Source organism: Gopherus flavomarginatus, chromosome 12 (assembly GCF_025201925.1).
Source record: "Gopherus flavomarginatus isolate rGopFla2 chromosome 12, rGopFla2.mat.asm, whole genome shotgun sequence".
Taxonomy (NCBI): Eukaryota; Metazoa; Chordata; order Testudines; family Testudinidae; genus Gopherus; species Gopherus flavomarginatus.
This window is the reverse complement of record NC_066628.1, coordinates 31,727,590-31,747,428: the sequence shown is the minus strand read 5'-3', so window position 1 is coordinate 31,747,428 and position 19,839 is coordinate 31,727,590. Positions and strand designations below refer to the sequence as shown.

General features: G+C 40.8%; 1 protein-coding gene across 3 annotated transcripts in view; it reads left to right on the top strand.

Moving 5' to 3' along the window:
- The window catches only part of LOC127032236 (protoheme IX farnesyltransferase, mitochondrial), a 157,296-nt gene extending 138,123 nt beyond the window's left edge, over positions 1-19,173 (top strand). For all 3 annotated transcript variants that reach the window (XM_050919372.1, XM_050919373.1, XM_050919374.1), the window contains 2 exons: positions 47-279; positions 16,709-19,173. In XM_050919372.1, the coding sequence (XP_050775329.1) occupies positions 47-279; positions 16,709-17,115 (640 nt within the window). In that variant the 3' untranslated portion in view covers positions 17,116-19,173. The remainder of the gene's footprint in view (positions 1-46; positions 280-16,708) is intronic.
- Positions 19,174-19,839: the final 666 nt, after the last annotated feature.

Sequence of the window (19,839 nt, the reverse complement as noted above, 5' to 3'; positions counted from 1 at the left end):
TTTGCTAACAAACGTGTGTCCTCTGCTTTTGTTTTTTTCCCTACAGCCCTCTGCTTGCAGTGTCCTTTGCTGCCTCCTGTGCAGTTCCAGGAATCGCCCTGCTGACCCTGGGAGTAAATCCTCTCACTGGGGCACTGGGAGCCTTCAACATTTTCCTGTACACGTGTTGTTACACACCGATGAAAAGAATGAGCATCATCAACACATGGGTGGGAGCTGTCGTTGGTGCAATTCCCCCCATCATGGGCTGGACTGCAGCTACCGGCAGCCTTGATGCTGGTGAGTATGAAATATAAGTCTCAAATTGGAGAGACAGGCAGTTGCCATTACTGCATTTGAGACAGCTAAAAATAACCACCCTGGAGACAAAAACTATTGGTTTCCCTTAAGCACAGGTATTAGCGGAGGATGATGCAATACATATTGTAGCACAATGCCACAAAAACTGGTTTGTATTCCATGTAGTTAATAAAGACTTGTTTGTGTTGGCAAACATGCATGGCACTGTACCGTATTAGGACTGAAGAAATGAACAGAGATCCTGTCATTCTGCCTTTAGAGGGCTTTAGAGACAAAGGACCGATTGCAGGATGAGTTCCATATAATATATACTGAGACTGTCTGGAAACAAAAATCAGGACGAAGAGCACTGACTCAGCATGTGGGCTGTGAATAGAACAAAATGTTTTAGAAATTCAGAATAGAAACAGATCAAGTTAAGTTGACTTCAGTTGTGGGATGAGTGGGGCCGAAGGGTTTCTGCAGAAAAAGTCCTATGAGGTATACCACTATCTCACCACATTCTAGAAACTATCCTAGACTGTTAATTTATTGGTAGATTGCTTAACTACCTCCTTTTAAACTCTCAAAGTTCCTTTTTTCCCCTCCTGAAGATGTGGAGATTCCTTTAAGTAACTGTGAATTATTTTTACATCACATATAAACATTGATCTGTTCACAAGCTAAACTCTGAGACAATTGGAGCTTGTTTTTCCTGCCAATTAGGAACGTACAGCCTAAAAGTATCACTAATTTGTTATATTCAAGTGAAACTGGTGTAGTTCAGGTAACATGCCCATTGAGAAATGTAACAATTGTTTTGGATTTATTTTATGTAAATCAGTTTAGCAGGATGATGTAGATTATGGAATTGTTTAGCATGCACCCATCTCACTACTTGGCTTGTTTAAGATTTTTCTTGAACTGCTTGCAACAACCAGAATTCTAAACAGGAATACTCAAAATCCATGCAAAGTCCTTATCAAACCATTCATTTTTTGTGGTACACGTTAGTACTTGCTTTGGAAATCAGACTGAATTGCCTCTGTATGTAATCTATTCTGATGTAGCTCTTACTCAGAACTGTGTTGAAAGTTTCTTAACTGCATGTTTCTTGGCATGTTGGTTTTAATTTGTTCACTCTATCATGGGTCCTAAGAAAAGATGATGAAATCTTGTGTTGTGGAATGCCTATGAGATCTTTTAGGAAGCTCTGTGTTACTGAAGAGAAGAGAATTATTTTAAAAATGTTAAATAAATATTTGTGTATATTTAAAAAGTAGGTAAGTAGATGTAGTTCTGACCACTGTCAGACACAAGATACTGGCCTAGATGGACATTGGGTCTGATACAGTCTGACAATTCCTCTGTGTGACGAAGTGGGGATTTTCCCTTGTTATGTTGTATGTGAGTCTTACTGTTTTGCATGAATGCTGTGTGTGCCTCAGTTTCCCTATGTATTGCACCAATGTGTAGGTGGTGGGAATAAGGGAGTATGACTTTTGCGCAGACTGCTCCAGCTGCCTATCCCGCTGCCCCTTCGTAACCTGAGACCCAGGAGAAGGATGCGACCAGATGACACTTGGCCCAGAAGCAAGACAAAGGCCGAAGGAGGAACAACTGGCAGGGCAGAGGCCTTGCAGCTGGAGCAGCCTCCGCAAAAGTCACACCCCCTTATTCCCACCACCTACACATTGGTGCAATACACAGGGAAACTGAGGCACACACAGCATTCATGCAAAACAGACTCACATAGGCTCACACACAACATAACAAGGGAAAATCCCCACTTCGTCACACTGTGTTTCTATTCATGTATCAGTATGCTATTGCACAGTGTTTAAAGTAACTCCACATTCTCAATTCCAGGTAGGTAGAACTCCCTACATTTGCCTCACATTTAGTTTGGGTGAGGCTGAGCTGCTTCCTCGGCAGAAATGGTATGGGTAAATATGAATCTCTGTGGTGGAACTCGAGTATAGCAAACCGTGAATAACAGTGACTTAGAATTGACTGCTTCACTGGATAGCAATATGAAAAGTGCTTTCCTCTTTATAATGAAAATAGACTAATAGTGGAAAACAACTTCACTGTGAGCTCAGTTCTCCAGTGCCAAACACCCTGAACTCAGCACTTGCAGGATTAGACCTCTATAAGAGGTTTGTATGTGTGTTCACACACATATATGAGCACATGCACCCATTCTCTTAAACCCACATAGCCACAGTCATGGAACCTGTTAATGAAGTGTAATTAGCTAGCCTAACCTGTTTTAGGTAAAGGTGTGAGAATACCTTTGCACCTTGTTAAAAACAGGATTGAATATCCAGCTGAATAACAATGAAGAATGTGTAGCAGGGCAGTCAGAACACTAATGAAAAGAGAGCTACTCACCTTTTCACTGGAATTTCTTGGGTTTACATTTTATTGTGGATTTTCTCCCCTTGCAATCTGCTCAAGCACCAGTGTTCAGAGCAATCACGTTATTGTGTATGTTTCTAGTTATGGCAAAGGTAGTCGTTAAGGTTAGAACTTCTTTCACTTCCCTCTTTGGTGGGCAAATCTGTGTAGCCATCACTGCCCTGCTTCCATATATCAAAAAACAGCAAACGTCACTGACATGGTTCAGGAAGGCTTACTGCTGAAAGATCGTGTTGTTCCTTTGCCGTAATTTAAGACGCTTCCTGGATTGTGGTTCTGGAGCTGAAGGTGCAGTTTTTGAAACAGCATTTATAACATCTGTACTTCAGCAGAGGTAAAGAAAATAAGTCAGGTTTAGTTCCAAAAGCCGCAGATTTGACCAACCTTTTTTTATTTCCAAAGTCCTTTTAGGAATTTATTTTTATTTTCCAAAATAAATGCACGTTAAAATGCCACAACTTTAAAGGCTAGTGTCTCAGCAACTTCCAAGGTAAGAAGGAAGTGTTGCATTTCCCATTGGAAGTCTGGGATTCTCTTATTTCCAATAATAACAATGCCTCGCTCTTATATGCCTCTTTTCATCAGTCAATCTCAAAGTGCTTTACAAATCATGTCCAGTGGCCTGTTGCTGCCATTTCTAGCCCTGATGGGTCTTGAGAGATCAGCACTTAAAGATGTCAGTGAACATCGTCTAGCCTGGAACTTGGGCCAGGGTAATTTGGGACAGAATACACATTTCAGGAGAAAGAAGGAAACATTTCTATGGAAAGTTGGTATTTTTAAATGGTGCCCATTTGAAACTGCTGGGTGATTTGGAATGTGAACATAAATCCTAGGGGTGAGCAGAATGCAGGTAAGGTAGTCAAAGCTGTACGATAAACGCCACTCACCACATGCTTCTCACCATCACATATCTGGTCTATTTATGTATAGCTTGGCTGCCAGACAGTGGTTTGCAGTGCCACATCTGCTTCCTTGAAAGCCCCTCCTTCTGTTCCTTTGTGGTACTATTTCCTTACAGTTAAATAAAAGGTTATTTGTTTGACTAATAAATCCAGGCCCTGAAGTGACTTGTTTCACTTTGATGCAGGGGAGAATGACAGCAAATTTGTTTTAAATCATAAGCGTTAGGATAAGGTCAGAGGAAAGAATTGGTACAGCTTTCCTCTTTTTGTTTTAGATTCTCCTTCTGGGTGAGACCCACGTTAAGCACTTCTGCCCATGATACATGAGTGACTGACAGACATCTTTAGGAAATAACACAGAGCTATTTATTTTCGCACAGAAGAGAACAGCCACATATATGCTTTAAATTACATTCTTGCTGCTGCTTGCCTGTTGCTTCATTGTCAGTTTTGACTGATTTTTTTTCCTAATTAGCAAATGTAGCAAAATAGAATTTATAGTGAATATTGCCAGCTCCAGAGGGCCATAAGCTACCTTAAGGTTTTTCGTTTCAATGAACGCCATATACTGATGCAGTGGTGGCTTGATCCCAACTGAAACTCCTCAGGTTTTAGAACCGAGTAGTTCAGTGCCACAGCATTCATATAAACCACCCAGTTCGATAGACGTGACAAGCAGGGGTCTTCAGCATAATGTGCTTTATCAGTTAAGGGGATTTGTTCTGAGTAGGTGGCAGTGGCATAGCAGATAACAGTCTTGACAGTGTAGCAGACACTGCAGCCCCATGGTGGCCTGGAGCCATAGGTATTACTGCACCAAGGAATGTTTAGCGCAAGAGACTATTTAGTTTATCTCAGATGCTCCACTTCTGGTCTCTCTTTCCTGAAAGACATCTTGTACTGATTTTCATTCATTTTCAGAAATTTAAATAATTCCTGGGGCTATGGAATTTATAGACTGAGTATCAATGGTAATCATGTGGAGGCTGATTTTTAAATTGCCTTTACTTTGTAATTCAAATTGTGTTGTATGGTAGACATTAATTATGTCAGCCAACATCTATTTACAAATGGGGATTTAAAAATGGACAGTTCTTATCTGCAAGTGACATTTGGCAGATGGATGGTTTTAGTAACAAAAAAGAGAAGAGAAGGAGAGAGAGGGTGCTGTGGCATGACCTGACGAAGGACAGTTTCTGATACCTTTCCCCGTGTAGCCCTTGTCTGCCAGGAAGAGGGAGGTTACGCAAAAACATAATTGTGGCTGAAATAAACATTACAACCCTTTGCTTTTTTCTTTCTTTCACACTGTCTTTTTGACTTAACAATTTGGATTTTTAAAAGCCTATTGACATGGATGCAGGTCTATTTTGAGAGCTTCTGGTGCCCAGAGCAAGACTAGATTATAAAGTTCCTGAGGATTTTAGCTGGGGTCTTTGCTAACAAAATCAAGTCTTTTAGGGTTTCACTTCTCTTCAAAGACAAGATGACGAAGGAATTCTTACTCTGTTTCTTGGGAAGGTAGAGAGATTAATGTTATTGACATATGAGCATAGGAAGCTGGCGGCCCAGAAGTGTGCTCAGCGTGGGTAAAAACTGAGGCAGATGGGCAGTGCTAGTAGGCAGCTGTTTTAAATTTAAGACAAAAGTCAGTGAATTATTCTGTGGTTTTTTTCGTCATGCGAGAGACAAAAGAAGTGGTGATTCCACCATGGAGGCACCTTTGGGGACTGACTCAGTCTGAAAGATGAAATCAAAGTCAAATAAATTCACCATTATCCCAATTCTATGCATCATGCACAGCTGTTACCAGCACAGTGCTTTCATCTTCCAGATGAACAATATTGAACTGTGTGGGGCAGCTGTCACAGTGCCCCAGTCTGGGAACAACACTTTCCAGTAGGGGGCACCAAAACAGCAGCAGGATTCAGTAAAGACTCTTTGACTTCAGTGAGCCAGCCTAGTAGCTGCAAAGGAAGGCTGAAGTGCCTTTGAGTATAACCCCATATATGACTATGGAAGTTTATAGTATTTGGCTGAAAATGTTACTTTGAGACACTCCTGCAGATACTCCCTAAACATACTTGCACCTGTGAACGTCTGAGTCATTTCATTACTCTACACAGTCGCATTTGAGGCAATAGACACGGTACTAAAGCTAGCTAAGATTAATCAAAAGAGCAGGTCATTGTTGTCCTTCTAAAGCAGCCTTGGACTAATTCCTTTATGAGACTGCCAGGGAATCCACAAACAATATAGCCAACCGCTTCTTCCATACTTACCCGTGCCGTGTCTTCCTCTGTAATTCGGGTCTTCCACAAAGAGCAAAGGGTCATTTGCATTCACACTGACAGATATTTCAACTATGAAGCCTTCAGCTGTGTGTGTGTGTGTACACATACAGATATTATATACAAACGGCAAACGCACCCGAAGAAATCTATAGGACTGTTTCCTTTAGAGGTTGTCCCAAAGAAAGCCTCAAGATGGAAATCTCATTGCTACTTTTATTTCCCATTTCCAGTGAATATTTAAGATCCTCGTTTTGTTCTGTTTGCAGTTCATATACAGATACAACATTCCCTTCCCTTTATGTACTCCAGCACAGAAGTCTATTGCTCCACTGAAGCAGTCCTGTTCCACAGGTCCTTTGTGCCATCCTTCAAAAGAAACGGCTATTGAAACCCATGACCATGAAGCTTTTTGGTTTGGGATTTTTTCCCCCTTGCCATTAGTTTACATAACCATATAACCTTGAAAGCACACAATTATCAGTGAACGTGGAGGCTGAAGCATAGAGCCATGTAGGGCTACATTGATAGTCAGTCCTATTGTGTGCAATGTAGAGACCTTGTATAAATGCAACAAGCTTTAGAAAGGGATACATTTTTTTTCTCCTCAAGGCTACTCAGCCACTCACATGTCAACTGATACAATCAATAGTATATTCTGTTTGTAGTAGAAAAAAATGCCGGCTGAAGGCTTACCATGCCACCACTGCAGAAATATTAGAGCTGTGAAATACAGTGGAATTCTATCACCAGTTAGTCTTGCTAAGACTTCTGAATGTACAACTCCAAGATGCCTTTATGCTTGAGAATGTTCTGTGGTCACACATGGAGATTTCTATTGTATGGAGGTAATCCCACTCCTACCCCTGAAAAGAACAGTGGACATTGACAATTAAATGGCAGCCTGCATTTTTTGCTAAATGACGTTATTTTAAAAACATCCCTGTGCAACATTTTGTACATATCTAATATGATGCAGGCCAACTCACGCACCCCAAACAGCTATTTTTTGTCCCTGAAGCTAATTGTGGGGAAACAATCAGAAGCTCCACCTCTCCCTCCCAAGAAGAAAATTCTGCCATCAGGTTAAAGGAGAAACATATTTGCGTTTCAAGGCAGTGCAGCTGTGATGCAGATGATACAATCATGCTCAGAGATGTATGGGATATGTCTGCTGTACAGCACTGAAAATATATATATATATATATTAGGCTGTCAATTAATTGCAGTGAACTCACACGATTGACTTAAAAAATTAAACATGATTAAAAAAATTAATCGTGATTAATCGCAGTTTTAATCACACTGTTAAACAATAGAATACCAATTGAAACTTATTAATTATTTTTGGATGTTTTTCTACATTTTCAAATATATTGACCTAAATTACAACACAGAATAAAATGTTTACAATGCTCACTTTATATTATTATTTTTATTAAATATTTACCACAGTAAAAATGATAAACAAAAGAAATAGTATTTGTCAGTTCACCTCATACAAGTACCCTAGTGCAATAACTTTATCATGAAAGTGCAACTTACAAATGTAGATTTTTTTTTTGTTATATAACTGCACTCAGAAACTCAATGTAAAACTTTAGAGCATACAAGTGCACTCAGTCCTACTTCTTGTTCAGCTAATCGCTAGGACAAACAAGTTTGTTTCCATTTACGGGAGATAATGCTACCGGCTTCTTATTTACAGTGTCACCTGAAAGTGAGAACAGGAGTTCGCATGGCACTTTTGTAGCCAGTATTGCAAAGTTTGTACATATCAGGTATGCTAAACATTCGTATGCCCCTTCATGCTTTGGCCACCATTCCAGAGGACATGCTTCCATGCTGATGATGCTCGTTAAAAAATAATGCGTTGATTAAATTTTGACTGAACTCCTTGCGGGAGAATAGTATGTCTCCTGCTCTGTTTTATGCCCATTCTGCCATATATTTCATGTTAGAGCAGTCTTGGATGATGACCCAGCACATGTTCATTTTAAGAACACTTTCACTGCAGATTTGACAAAACGCAAAGAACGTACCAATGTGAGATTTCTAAAGATAGCTACAGCACTTAACCCAAGAATCTGAAGTGCCTTCCAAAATCTGAGAGGGACGAGGTTTGGAGCAAGCTTTCAGAAGTCTTAAAAGACCAACACTCTGATGTGCAAACTACAAAACCTGAATCATCAAAAAATAAAATCAACCTTCTGCTGGTGGCATCTGACTCAGATGATGAAAGTGTGAACGTGCGTTGATCTGCACTGCTTTGGATCATTATCAAGCAAAACCCATCTTCAGCATGCATGTATGTCCTCAAGTTATGGTTGAAGATGAAGGGACATATGAATCTTTAGTGCATCTGGCATGTAAATATCTTGCAATGCCAGCTACAACAATGCCATGCAAACGTGTGTTCTCACTTTCAGGTGACATTGTAAACAGGGCAGCATTAGCTCCTGCAAATGTAAACAAACTTGTTTGTCAGAGAGACAGGCTAAACAGGAAGTAGGACTGAGTGGACTTGTAAGCTCTAAAGTTTTACATCATTTTATTTTTGAATGTGGTTTTGTTTTTTTACATAATTCTGTATTTGTAAGTTCAACTTTCATGATAAAGAGATTGTATTCCAGTATTTGCATGAAGTGACTTGAAATATATTATTTCTTTTGTTTTTTACAGCACAGATATTTTTAAACCAAAATAAGTATAAAGTGAGCAGTGTACACTTTGTATTCTGTGTTGTAATTGAAATCAATATATCTGAAAATGTAGAAAACATCCAAAAATATTTAAATAAATGGTATTCTATTATTGTTTAACAGTGCAATTAATCATGTGATTAATCACTATTATTTTTTTAATTGCATCATTAATCACTATTAATATTTTTAATCGCTTAACAGCCCATATATATATATATATGTGTGTATATATGTATGTATGTTAACTATGGCTGTGTAGCATAAACACAGTAAATTGATAGAACAGCCAATGTCTTTGAAGACTGACAATAACACCACTTTAGAAATCAGCTTCTGCATCCACCTAAGAATCATAGTTGTTCATCCCCAAGTCCTCAGAAGAGTACATTTTGAGGCTGGGATTGCACTGAATCTCAGTCTTGAATGATAAAGTTATGGGAAAAGACAGGATACCATAACTGAACTCTAAAATCTTTCTCCAGGCCTACAATGGTTGCACACTTACAAATTCTCAAAGGAAAGTGCCTATGGGCATGTTCAATTTTGGCTGTAAACAAACACAAAACTGAGAGTAAGCAGGGGATAAAAGATGTCTTTCAGGGAGCATCACATGCCTTTTCTGGGGGGTAACTTTCTATACAGATCATGCAGGACTACTGCAAAGAGTTTAGGATGAATTAAGAAAGGTGAGGCATACAAAGCATGGAAAACCATATTTCCCATCGGCAGATGGCTGCAGCTGGACTAATTCAAGTCTCCCAGCTCTTGTCTGGATTAAAGAGAAGTAATTCGTTCAACATCTTTTAACTAAGGAGAGCCAGTTGCGTCATATCAAGGAGAGCTCTGTGTGGTTGTTTTCTGACTACAGTCCATTAAAAGCTAAGCTTAGACTTCCAAACCTTTCACTTCTGACATGAGCCAAACTCGTACCCAATTTCCTTGAGACAAAAGTCCGGTGCTTTCCCCTAATGTGTCAGTCAGCTACCAAAGTCTGGAAATAATTTTAAAATTCCTTCACATTATTCAAGGCAGAAGAATTACTAAAATTGTGCTTTAAGCAAAACAGCATTCTTAGGTTGCAGAGGCAGTAAACACCAGCTTTGGGAAATGCAATGAGATTTCAACATCTGTTTTGGAGCTGACATTTTAACCATTCTATGTTTATTTTACATGCCTAGTTGGCCTCTTCCCAGTCATACATATGCAGGGCCAAAAAGAGACTGAAAAGGGAGCAAATCCATATTGAGCTGCAACTCCGGATCACACTCCCCTCCCTCTTTTTTTTTTTTTTTGTTGTTGTTGTATTGATGACATAAAACACCTGTTTGCCCCAACTTGGGCATACAAATGTAACCAGTGTTCTGCAAAGCACCATGCTTTTGAGGAATAGAAGACTCTCTGCTTAGTCAAAAGAGCAGTGAGTGGGGTAGGGGTAGAGAATAAGCTGTTCATGCTCTTAGTGCATTTACAGGAATGTAATGCATGTATTGGTCTCTGTACTCCTAAGATAATTTTGTTTCCCTGCTGCAGTGGATCCAATGCATTATAGTGGAGATGTCAATCCCTTCTCTTTTAGCCAATGCGGTTCATTGTTGCACGTTACATGAATCTTTCTAGGCTGCTTTGCGTTTAGTGAACTTATATCTCTTTGGTGTAATCTCTGTACAAGAAATAAGGCATTGTTAGAAGAAATATTTGGGGTTTATAAAGGAAACACCCAAATGACGACAAAGGCGTTTGAAACAATTTCATCAAAAGTTTTGCAGTGCTATTGCTGATGCCAGACCAGGCCAATAATTAGATGTGGCACCTCTCACACCACCACCTCAAACAAGTGGGTTTTCCTGCCACTAAGTGTCACTCTCCCCTTTTTTGAGTCAGTATTTAAGCAATACTCAGGGACACCGTGTTGCTGGAGGTATCATCTTTAAGATGAGACAGAGCAGGGGGTCCTGATCACTTGTGATCACTAAAAATTCCACGTACATTTTGTAAGAGGAAGAGGGCTAAAAATGGTGTCCTGACCAAATCCCTCCTCTGCAATAGCCTGCCTTCAAAAGTTTCCCTCCGGGCATGGTGGGAGAAGTTAACTGCAAAGAATATTCTTCTCTCCCTGTCCTAAACTATTGTGCATTGTTTAACAGCTGCTGCTTTTAGTCTCAGAGGTGGCTGCCTTGTGATGGTGGATGAAAACATCACTATACAGTGTGTATTTTGTATGTAAGTCAGTGAAATGCAGGATATGAATTTCAACTGCCTGCTTAACAAATATAATATTGTCCAGATATTAATGTCAAACAGTATTTGGACTATGCCATCCTTTGCAATAAGTGGGTGAGGAGCTGGGTCTGGACTTCTCTTTTTTGTCCTATAAAAAAAGCAGTGTCTGTTCAAAATAATGCTGCAGTTGCGATGTCTTTCTGACTTTTCATCTTAGCCATGCTTCTCAGTATTATCCTAGTTAATGTGAACAGACTATGCTATCCTTATTGGGCATGGATCATTGGGATTAGTAATGGAGAGTAGAACCTTTCATGTCTGAGTCACTGATTCTAATGAGGGCCCAGGTTGGTAGTGACCAGACATTGTTGACATCTCATGGTTGTCCAGTGCCCTATGTGAAGTGAATCAGTTATCAGAGTTCAGATCCTACTCCACAGGTAGTCACATAATAAAAAACCTTGTTACTTGTAATGGCAGAGTCCAAGGACTGAGCAGGCCCAGAGACTGAACTGCTCTAGTGACCTGAGATTTGGGCTTTTTAGCAAATAGTCATTGAAGCACAATAATGGGGCCATTTGGGGGTGGCTTGGCCCTTTGCAACTGTACTGTCCCTTTTCTGGGGATAAATAGAGGATTTACCATCTTTTTGTTCTGTGTTTATACAGCACCTAGCACAGTGGGGTCCTGGTCTATGAGTACGGCTCCTTGGAGCTGCAGTATTACAAATAATGAAAATACTAATAATCCAGAGATGTTATTCTTACCCATTCCGTAGACACTAAAGAATAGAGGTGGAGATTTTCAAAAGTGACTAGTGATTTTGGTTGGCTTGCTTTTTGGGTGACCAATATGACAACGTAAAGAGCCAGTTCTCAGAGGATGAGTACTCAGTGCTTTCTGGAAATCAGACGCTTTAGGAGTGTGTCCATTTGGAAGCCCAAAATCACCCGTCACTCATAAATTTTGACCAAAGACGCTTTTGGCATCTTACAGTTTCTTACCATGAGGCTTTGTGAAATGTTTTAGGGCTTTGCCTTTTCCTCTACATAAGAAACATTTTATGGAACCTCAAAACCTTAACAAGCAACAGTAACTCTTTCTTCATACAGGAAAAAAACAAACAAACTTGGCTAATAGCTAAGGTTTTGGCTGCATCTCACTTAAACAAAAAATTCAGAAGATGTCTCAGCTTGCTATATTTGTCAAGAAATGTATTTTTGCCATTAGAATATGTTTAAAATTAAAGCAGTAAGAAAACTGCTAACAGTTAAATCTTAGACACTAAAGTTTAATGTTAATCACAGACTTTGCCTTTAAGTTTATAGAGACTGGACCTGGTTTCTGTTACCCTATTTCTTACGTGATCATTTAAACCAGTGCAAAGTGGGAATTGAAATTCTCGCAGTCAGAATGGTCACATTTTACACTGGTGACAATGACTGCAGTGGTGGGAGGGCAATGGAGTTTCAGACATCTAACAAAATTCCTCTTCCAAATCATCAGCATTTGTAATGATCTCCACCTGGAGAAGTGGATGGAGTTTGCAATGGTCATGGCTGTTCCTGAACTCACTACTATTAGAAACTCTGCAAAGAAATCCAAAATGTTTGATATTTGTGGGCTCCCAGTTAATAAAGCCTGTGGAGAAGCTGAAAGATTTTATAAGGGTTACAAACTGGTATATCTGTATTCACCGCTATTATCAGTGCCACAGAGAAACCATGGAGCTTTTGAAGGCCAGGGTATTTCTGGTATTAAACTGGTGTTTCCAAACTCCCAGCTTTAACAAACTATTTACAAAAAAAAAGGCAGAAAGGCAGTTCTTACAATTATGAACCAGCTAGGCCTTGGATCATACTGTGCCAACTCTGAGAAGATGCCAACAGAATGTATCATGGATGTGAACTAACTAATCTGATCTCACCATAATTAAACTCCATAGAGAGAGATCATTTATGCTAGTTATACATATAGACTGAGCTATGAAGAACTCCATAGGGAAACCAGTGCAGTCTATAGAATAGTGAACCAGCCCATTCTTCAGCTATAGTCCTTCATGTAATAACATCGCTTATAAACACCATTGACATACTTATGACATAGTTAATGTTTGTCAAGCAATTCAAGTCTTTTAATGCTTGTCATTGGCTGGAAGTTTGTAAGGTTCCTAGCCAGGGCTTATTTGACACTGGAGTACGTTCTCTCCTGTTTTCCAATTAAGTCAGCATGTACATGACACTTAGCAGCCTTTGGAAACCCAACAAAGTCAGCAAGGCAGATGGAAAACTAACAAAAGGATCACCAGTAAAAAAATCAGGAAGGAAATGTAGCTCCATGACTGGATCAATTAAAATCCCCATAATGGCCTGTTAAATTGTTTTACTGTTTAGCTTCTCTATAAAATACCTGTTATTTCTGAAGTAGTGATGTAATAAAAGTAGTTAAAAACTCCAAAGCCTCTCGTACTAAAACCAGGTCTTTGCAAATGGGAATTCAGTCTCAAAGTAGTTCTGGCTGGTTAGTTTGTGTGTAAAAGTTGCCTCGATGATTTTTTTAATTGAAAACATAGTGTTATAGTGAGGGAATTACTACAGTTTCCAGTGTGTTTGAGGTTTTGTATGATTTTTGGGGGTTGGCTGCACACCAAAGATTGAACTTCATAAGTGAAGACTCTCTGTTACAGACCAAAGGCACAAGAATATAGGGCTTGTCATACCAGATCAAAGAGAGGGGAACCAGAAACAACGTGCATGTATTAATTCTTCTTCAGATTCTGTCCCTTCCCCAGTTTCCCCATATGGTGGATAATTGTAACTTATCTCCCTGGGTGTTGTGAGAAATAATGAGTTAAATGTTTGTAAAGCCCTTTAAAGATTAAAAAATCCTGTGTAAGTGCAGAGTATTATTGTCTTTGGTTCATCAAGTCTGGTATCCTGCCTTTGGGAGCAAGTATTTCAGTTGAATAGGAAAAAACTAAAGAAACCAATACTACAGAGGTGTACTGTTTATAGGCTCAATCCTGCTGCCCTTCAAAGTCAATGGAGAAACTTGCTTTGATTTCAGTGATGAAACATCAATCCTGTGTCTCACCAGACTTTGAAAATGGCATATTATGCACCATGGCCAAGATTTTCAAAAGTGACTAGTGATATTTGAGTGCCCAACTCATCATCTTAAAGGGTCATGATTTTCAGAAAGTGTTGAAGATTGCCTTTCTGAAAATCAGGCCCCTTTAAGGAGTCTTGGGTTGGATACCCAAATATCACTAATCACATTTTAAAATCTTAGCCCAGGCTTGCCTGTAATTCTCCTGCTCACTACATTTGTCCAGGATCTGCATTCACATACTGGTAGACCTTCCTTGTCTCTGTACTTAATGTAAGCAGCTTCCAGAGACATGGAACTCACAAAATGGAAAAGGGCATTCATTACTTTAAGAAGATGTGAGACAAATGCTCAGACTGCTGAGGCATCTTATATGCAGTGTTGTTGTAGCCGTGTTGGTCCCAGGATATTAGAGAGACAAGGGGGGTGAGGTAATATCTTTTATTGGACCAACTTCTGTCTGTGAGATAGAGACATGCTTTTGAGTTTACACAGAACTCTTCTTCAGGTCTGGACTCTGTTTAAGCTCAAAAGCTTGTTTCTCTCACCAGTCCAAAAAAAGATGTTATCTCATCCATCTTGTCTCAAGGCATCTTATAGGCAGCTAGAAAACGGCCCTTAAACTTAGATTTTTGATGATGCAGCAGTGACATCCTCTGGCTGGGGTGGTTTGAGCTATGGGCCTTGGTACCAGCCTGGATTATTATTTGGAGGAGGGTAACGATGACATTGTGCTCTACAAGACAGAAAGATTGACATTTCCGGCCCTAAGGAGTTCACAACCAAAACAGACCCAGAGAAAACCTGAATCACTGAGGAAATAACTTAGGCCCCAGTCCACAAAGGGACTTAGGCACTGCACATTTTATTGCTCTTTAATCAATAACAAAAGAATCATTGGAGCAGGGGAACTGGACCTTGCTTCTGCCACCTCCCGGGTGAGTACCTAATACCCAGGCTATAGAGTCATTCTCAGACTCGCACTCTTTGTCAGGCTTAATGACTGTATTTATACACAGCGGAGCAGATTCAGTGGGAGAGATTGAGCGACCCACATAAGAATAGATGTGGTTAGAGTGCTTTCCTGAGGGGTGGGAAATACTCTGTTCAAATCCTTTCTCCTCCTTTAGCTGAGGGGGGAACTGAACCTAGGTCTTCCCCATCCTGGGTTTGTGCTCTAACTACTGGACTAAAAGGTGGGCTGCTGCTGCTGCTCCTCCTCCTCCTCCTGCTGGGTTTTGAATAGGGTCTGATCCCTTCGGTGTGCTCAGAGCATGCCTACTGGATAGGCCCTATTGACAAAACAGGCACTTCTCCACCTGTCTTCCCCCAGTTCATGGATCGTACTGAAGCTTAGGTGGGAGACAGGCATTCAGACACGAGAGAAGCAGCAGTGCACATGCTCAAAGGCCGAAACTTAGGTACTCAGGGAGCCAGGATGATTCTGTGGATCACATCAGCACCTAAAACTGGGACTTAGATAACTAAATGTGGAGCTTAGGTGCCCAAGTCCCTTTGTGGAGGTGGGACTTAGTCTGTTAGTTATTATGAACTCACTCCTTCTGGGAAGAGGTGAGCTTTTAGGAAGGAGTAAAGGACCCGACCTTCCTCCGATTGAAGCCAAATGTTGCTATTGACGTTAGAGCCTGATTCTGCTTCCATTAGATGAGCAAGGAGGAGTGGTAGCTTGGGCTCGGAAGTGGGAGGTCATTCCCAGAAAGGACAAACACATGGAGGTGGGAAGATGCAAATAGGATATTACGGCTGGAGTGGAGGGGAGGTAGAAGAGAAGGGAACAACAGGCAAGGTCCAAGATGGCTCTACAGGTGGAAGTCTCACAGGTGATGTTAGTGTGGATGAGGGGCACACCTGTATATAGCCCATTCCAAAGCCTACTGGAGTAAATCAGACTCTCATTGACTTCAACATGCTTTGGATCGGGTCCCATGTATGTTTGGGAGTTCCTGAAGAATACATCAGTAGATGTTTTTGTATTTAAAGCCGGTATTGAGAGTTGGTCTTGGGAAGTAAGCAGTTCTCCATTGCCTTCTGCTCCACTCTGCCATGTTTGTACTTTGCCACCCCAGGATATAATGATTAAGCACTTGAGAAGCCTCTACACCTGTGAGCAATTTGAAATCTTCACAAAATGAAGGAGGAGAAACTCCAGCTGAGCCTCTGAATTATTTTGTCATCACTGGTATCACAGTTTTCAGGATGTGACCTGTTTCCTGCATAGGCTCCTTTTCTCATTGCATGTCTGCGAGTAGGACTCATCTTGTTAATAACTTTTGCTTATCCTGTCACACGCTTCCTTCCATCTACTGTGTTTTTTGCTCTGGGTGCTCCAGTTAGGGAACTTGGGAGAGATAAGTTTGTGTCCTAGAGACTGTGAAAAAAATTCTTCTACCAAACTTCTCTTAAGTTTCAACAAATCACCCCCCGGTGGAAACTGAACTGGTGCCTAGATATTGAGGTGACAGGTGCATCAGAAATAAATTATTTGAAGGAACACCATTTGCAAGTTTAAAAAAAAAATCTCCAAAAACCACATAATTGCTGATAAACAGAGAATAACCCCTTGACTTCTTTACAGTATTTAAGAGTGATATCAGGAGTTCCGTGGGAGCTGGGGGGCAGTTGTCACAAACTCTGCAGTGGTAGCACGTGGTAGTGTGGGTAAGCTCCATATAGGTGTTCAAATGTAGCATGCAGTGCTCCTTTGCTATGATCTAAGATGAGCACTCTAATGCATGTTTCCTTTTCTTTCCTTTTGCAGGCGCGTTGCTGTTGGGAGGAATTCTCTATTCTTGGCAGTTTCCTCATTTCAATGCCCTGAGCTGGGGCCTCCGGGAGGATTACTCACGAGGAGGATACTGCATGATGTCCGTCACTCACCCTGCAATGTGCCGGCGGGTTGCTCTGCGTCATTGCTTGGCCTTAATTGGACTCTCAACAATGGCCCCCATCCTTGATGTCACCACATGGAATTTTCCACTCATTTCACTCCCTATCAACTTGTACATTTCCTACCTCGGCTTTCGGTTCTACAGGGATGCAGATCGCAGCAGCTCCAGGAAACTTTTCTTCTGCAGCCTGTGGCACTTGCCAATGCTTCTGCTTCTTATGCTCACATGTAAGAAATCCCTGCTAGAGAAAGAAGACAAAAGCGAGCTTTTCAGTTGAAACTGGGTTGCCTTAATATCAATTAGAGCTAATGACACCTATTTTTATTGTCAAGCAGAGGGTCTTTTGCTAATTATGGGCAGGAAAATCTATGGCAGTGTGTTTAAAGCGAATCCCTTGTGCCCAGTGACCACTTTACATAATTGTTTTCTAATTTCTTTTTAGAGGGAGGAACTTGGGGGACTTAAATGGCTCATGGACTTGGTCAATGGAATCACTCCTTAGGTCATGAGTTAAAATCCAGCCTAGGTGAAAAATGAATCATGTTCCCTTGGCTTCCTGCTAGACTATTTGAAATGAGTTTGGTGACCACTGCAATGAGGTGAATAAGTGAAATGAGCAGATATCTACATGGCAGAGGCACCAGCCCCACAATGGGCCCTCATCACTGACATTCTTAGTGAGGAAGCCAAGGAGACTCATTGGATACTGAGCTTTCCTCTGTCCCCCGTGAGCAGGTATTCTGTCCAGAATAGACTTGAGGCACATTGGCAGGGTAGTGAGGGGGAAGCTTGCATTGCCCCAGTCATGCCATCCCTGCTCTGTGACTAAATGGAGGACTTCAATTTCTGGGACTGTCAATCCAGCACTTTTCACAAGGATTCAGTTCACTTTCATATATTTTCAGAGAACCCAGTTTATTTTCTATTCTGTCTTCAGCATTTTGTAGATCATACAACACAAACAGCACATTAGTATTTATTCAGCCTCTGGCTGAATGGAGATCGTTCCTAGTCTGTACCTTTCACATACTCATGGCAATTTTTATTGTGTTCCATCACAGAGAAATGTCTCACCCTGGCTAGAGCTCTTTCTGGGAGAAATCTTTAGGAATTGAATGCTCAGGGCCAGATCCTCAACCGGTGTAAACTGACATAACTATGTCAACTTCACTGGAGCTTTGCTGATATACATCAGCTCATGATCGGGCGCTCAGAATCCAATAATTTGAGGTTTTCTATATGCTAACGTGAATTGTGCCAACCTGTTCAGTGTAAGAGCCTGTTTGCTGGTAAGGCATTTCCTGTAATTAATTGAGTTCTGAGTCTCATAAAGAAATATGACAACTCTATTAAGTATCATGGCACAGTTGCAGCTACAAGAGAAGATTGCTATGAAGTGTGTTATTGGTGGGGAATCACATTTTCTCAGTCTTGAGGAAAAGCCGGTTTTCATTCCAGCTACCATCTGAACTTAAAAACTAGTTCAGAAAGTTCAAATTGCAACCAGCATAGCTGAAGTTTACTGTAATGGCATGGCTGCATGAGGAAAATGTGTCATGTTATAACGTGTTAATTAACATGATGTAAGACAGTCAGTGCAGACAAGCATTGACTTGTTTGTAGTCATGTTAGTGGGTCCTGATTAACCCAGGGTGCACTGTATGTTTAGCCATGACCAACTAACATGATGTTAAACACAACAGCACGCTGTGTAGACAAGGAGTAGGTTATAGTTTACATTGTGTTAGTTAACAAGTGTAATAACTTCTTGTATTTTCCTCACTGTAAACAAGCCCCAAGCTTTTTCCAGTATGTACAAGGTCCATTCTAATACTGTTATGCACCAGATCCAAGGCTTTTGCTGATGGTGAGTTCTGCTGGTGGTGAAATGCAATATTTTATCTAACATGATATCTAGGAAAGGCCTTCAAGGAATTTCACGAGTTTGCCAGTGTCCTTGTCACCCTGATATAAAAACTTGACAGCATCCGTTAATGGTGCAGGCCGATTCTGGTCTCAGTCACATTGGTGTAAATCAGGAGTGACTCCATTGCCCTCGGTCTCCCTCAGTCTCTGTTGGCAACAGTGCTCTCTGGGAACAGAATCAGGTATTTTAAATGACATTTAAACAATCAGACATAAGATGCTTGCCTCTCTCTATTGATTGCAGATAATGGTGCTGAATCCCTGTTACTGTTTTTCTGAAATAGACTCCATTGTATTCAGGTTGTTTACTGTGGGAACACTGCATAGGAATACCTGGAAATAGCCCAGTACAACTTCTCAATTTGTAAAATATATTAGTTTGTTCTGCAATAAAACATACTGTACAAGAGCAGTAAAGTGCGGGGTATCATTTCTTGTACATGATTCACAAGCAGTTTACACTTTGTTTAGCCCAATACAAGAGCCATCTTATGCTGGTTTTGCAGCATTCCTAGTAGCAGTAGCACTCGTGTCATATGATCAAGCCTTACATAAATTGGGAACGGATGGGAAATGTGTGTTTTTATGTTGCAAAATGCTTCCATTGAAAATGAGACTTCAGCGATGAGTGGAGAAAGCTGGCAACGTTTTGCAAAGTGAAATAAGATTCTGTGAACTGTTCACTGGCTCAGAAGAACATGAGGAACTTGGAGAGCAGGTGGTGGACTTGGCAGAGCTCAGAGGAATCGTGGCTTGGTCAGAGGAACTGACATGCTGAGCGGGTATATCGGGAACAAGAAGACGTGGTGTTCCTCCTCCAGTAGGTGGCTCTCTTCCCACTGAGCCACTTTAGAAGCAGGTCCCCAGCATGTCATAGAAGCACTGTGTTCCTTCCAGGTGACAAACCCAATCAGGGCCGTTAAGGCTCCTCTGGTATTTTCCCCCAAGAGTAGCAGTGGTGCTAGACTTAGGGCTGGTCTACACTACCGCGCTAAATCGATCAAAGTTATGCAACTTCAGTTACATGAATAATGTAACTGAAGCCGACGTAGTTATATCCACTTACCGCGGTAGC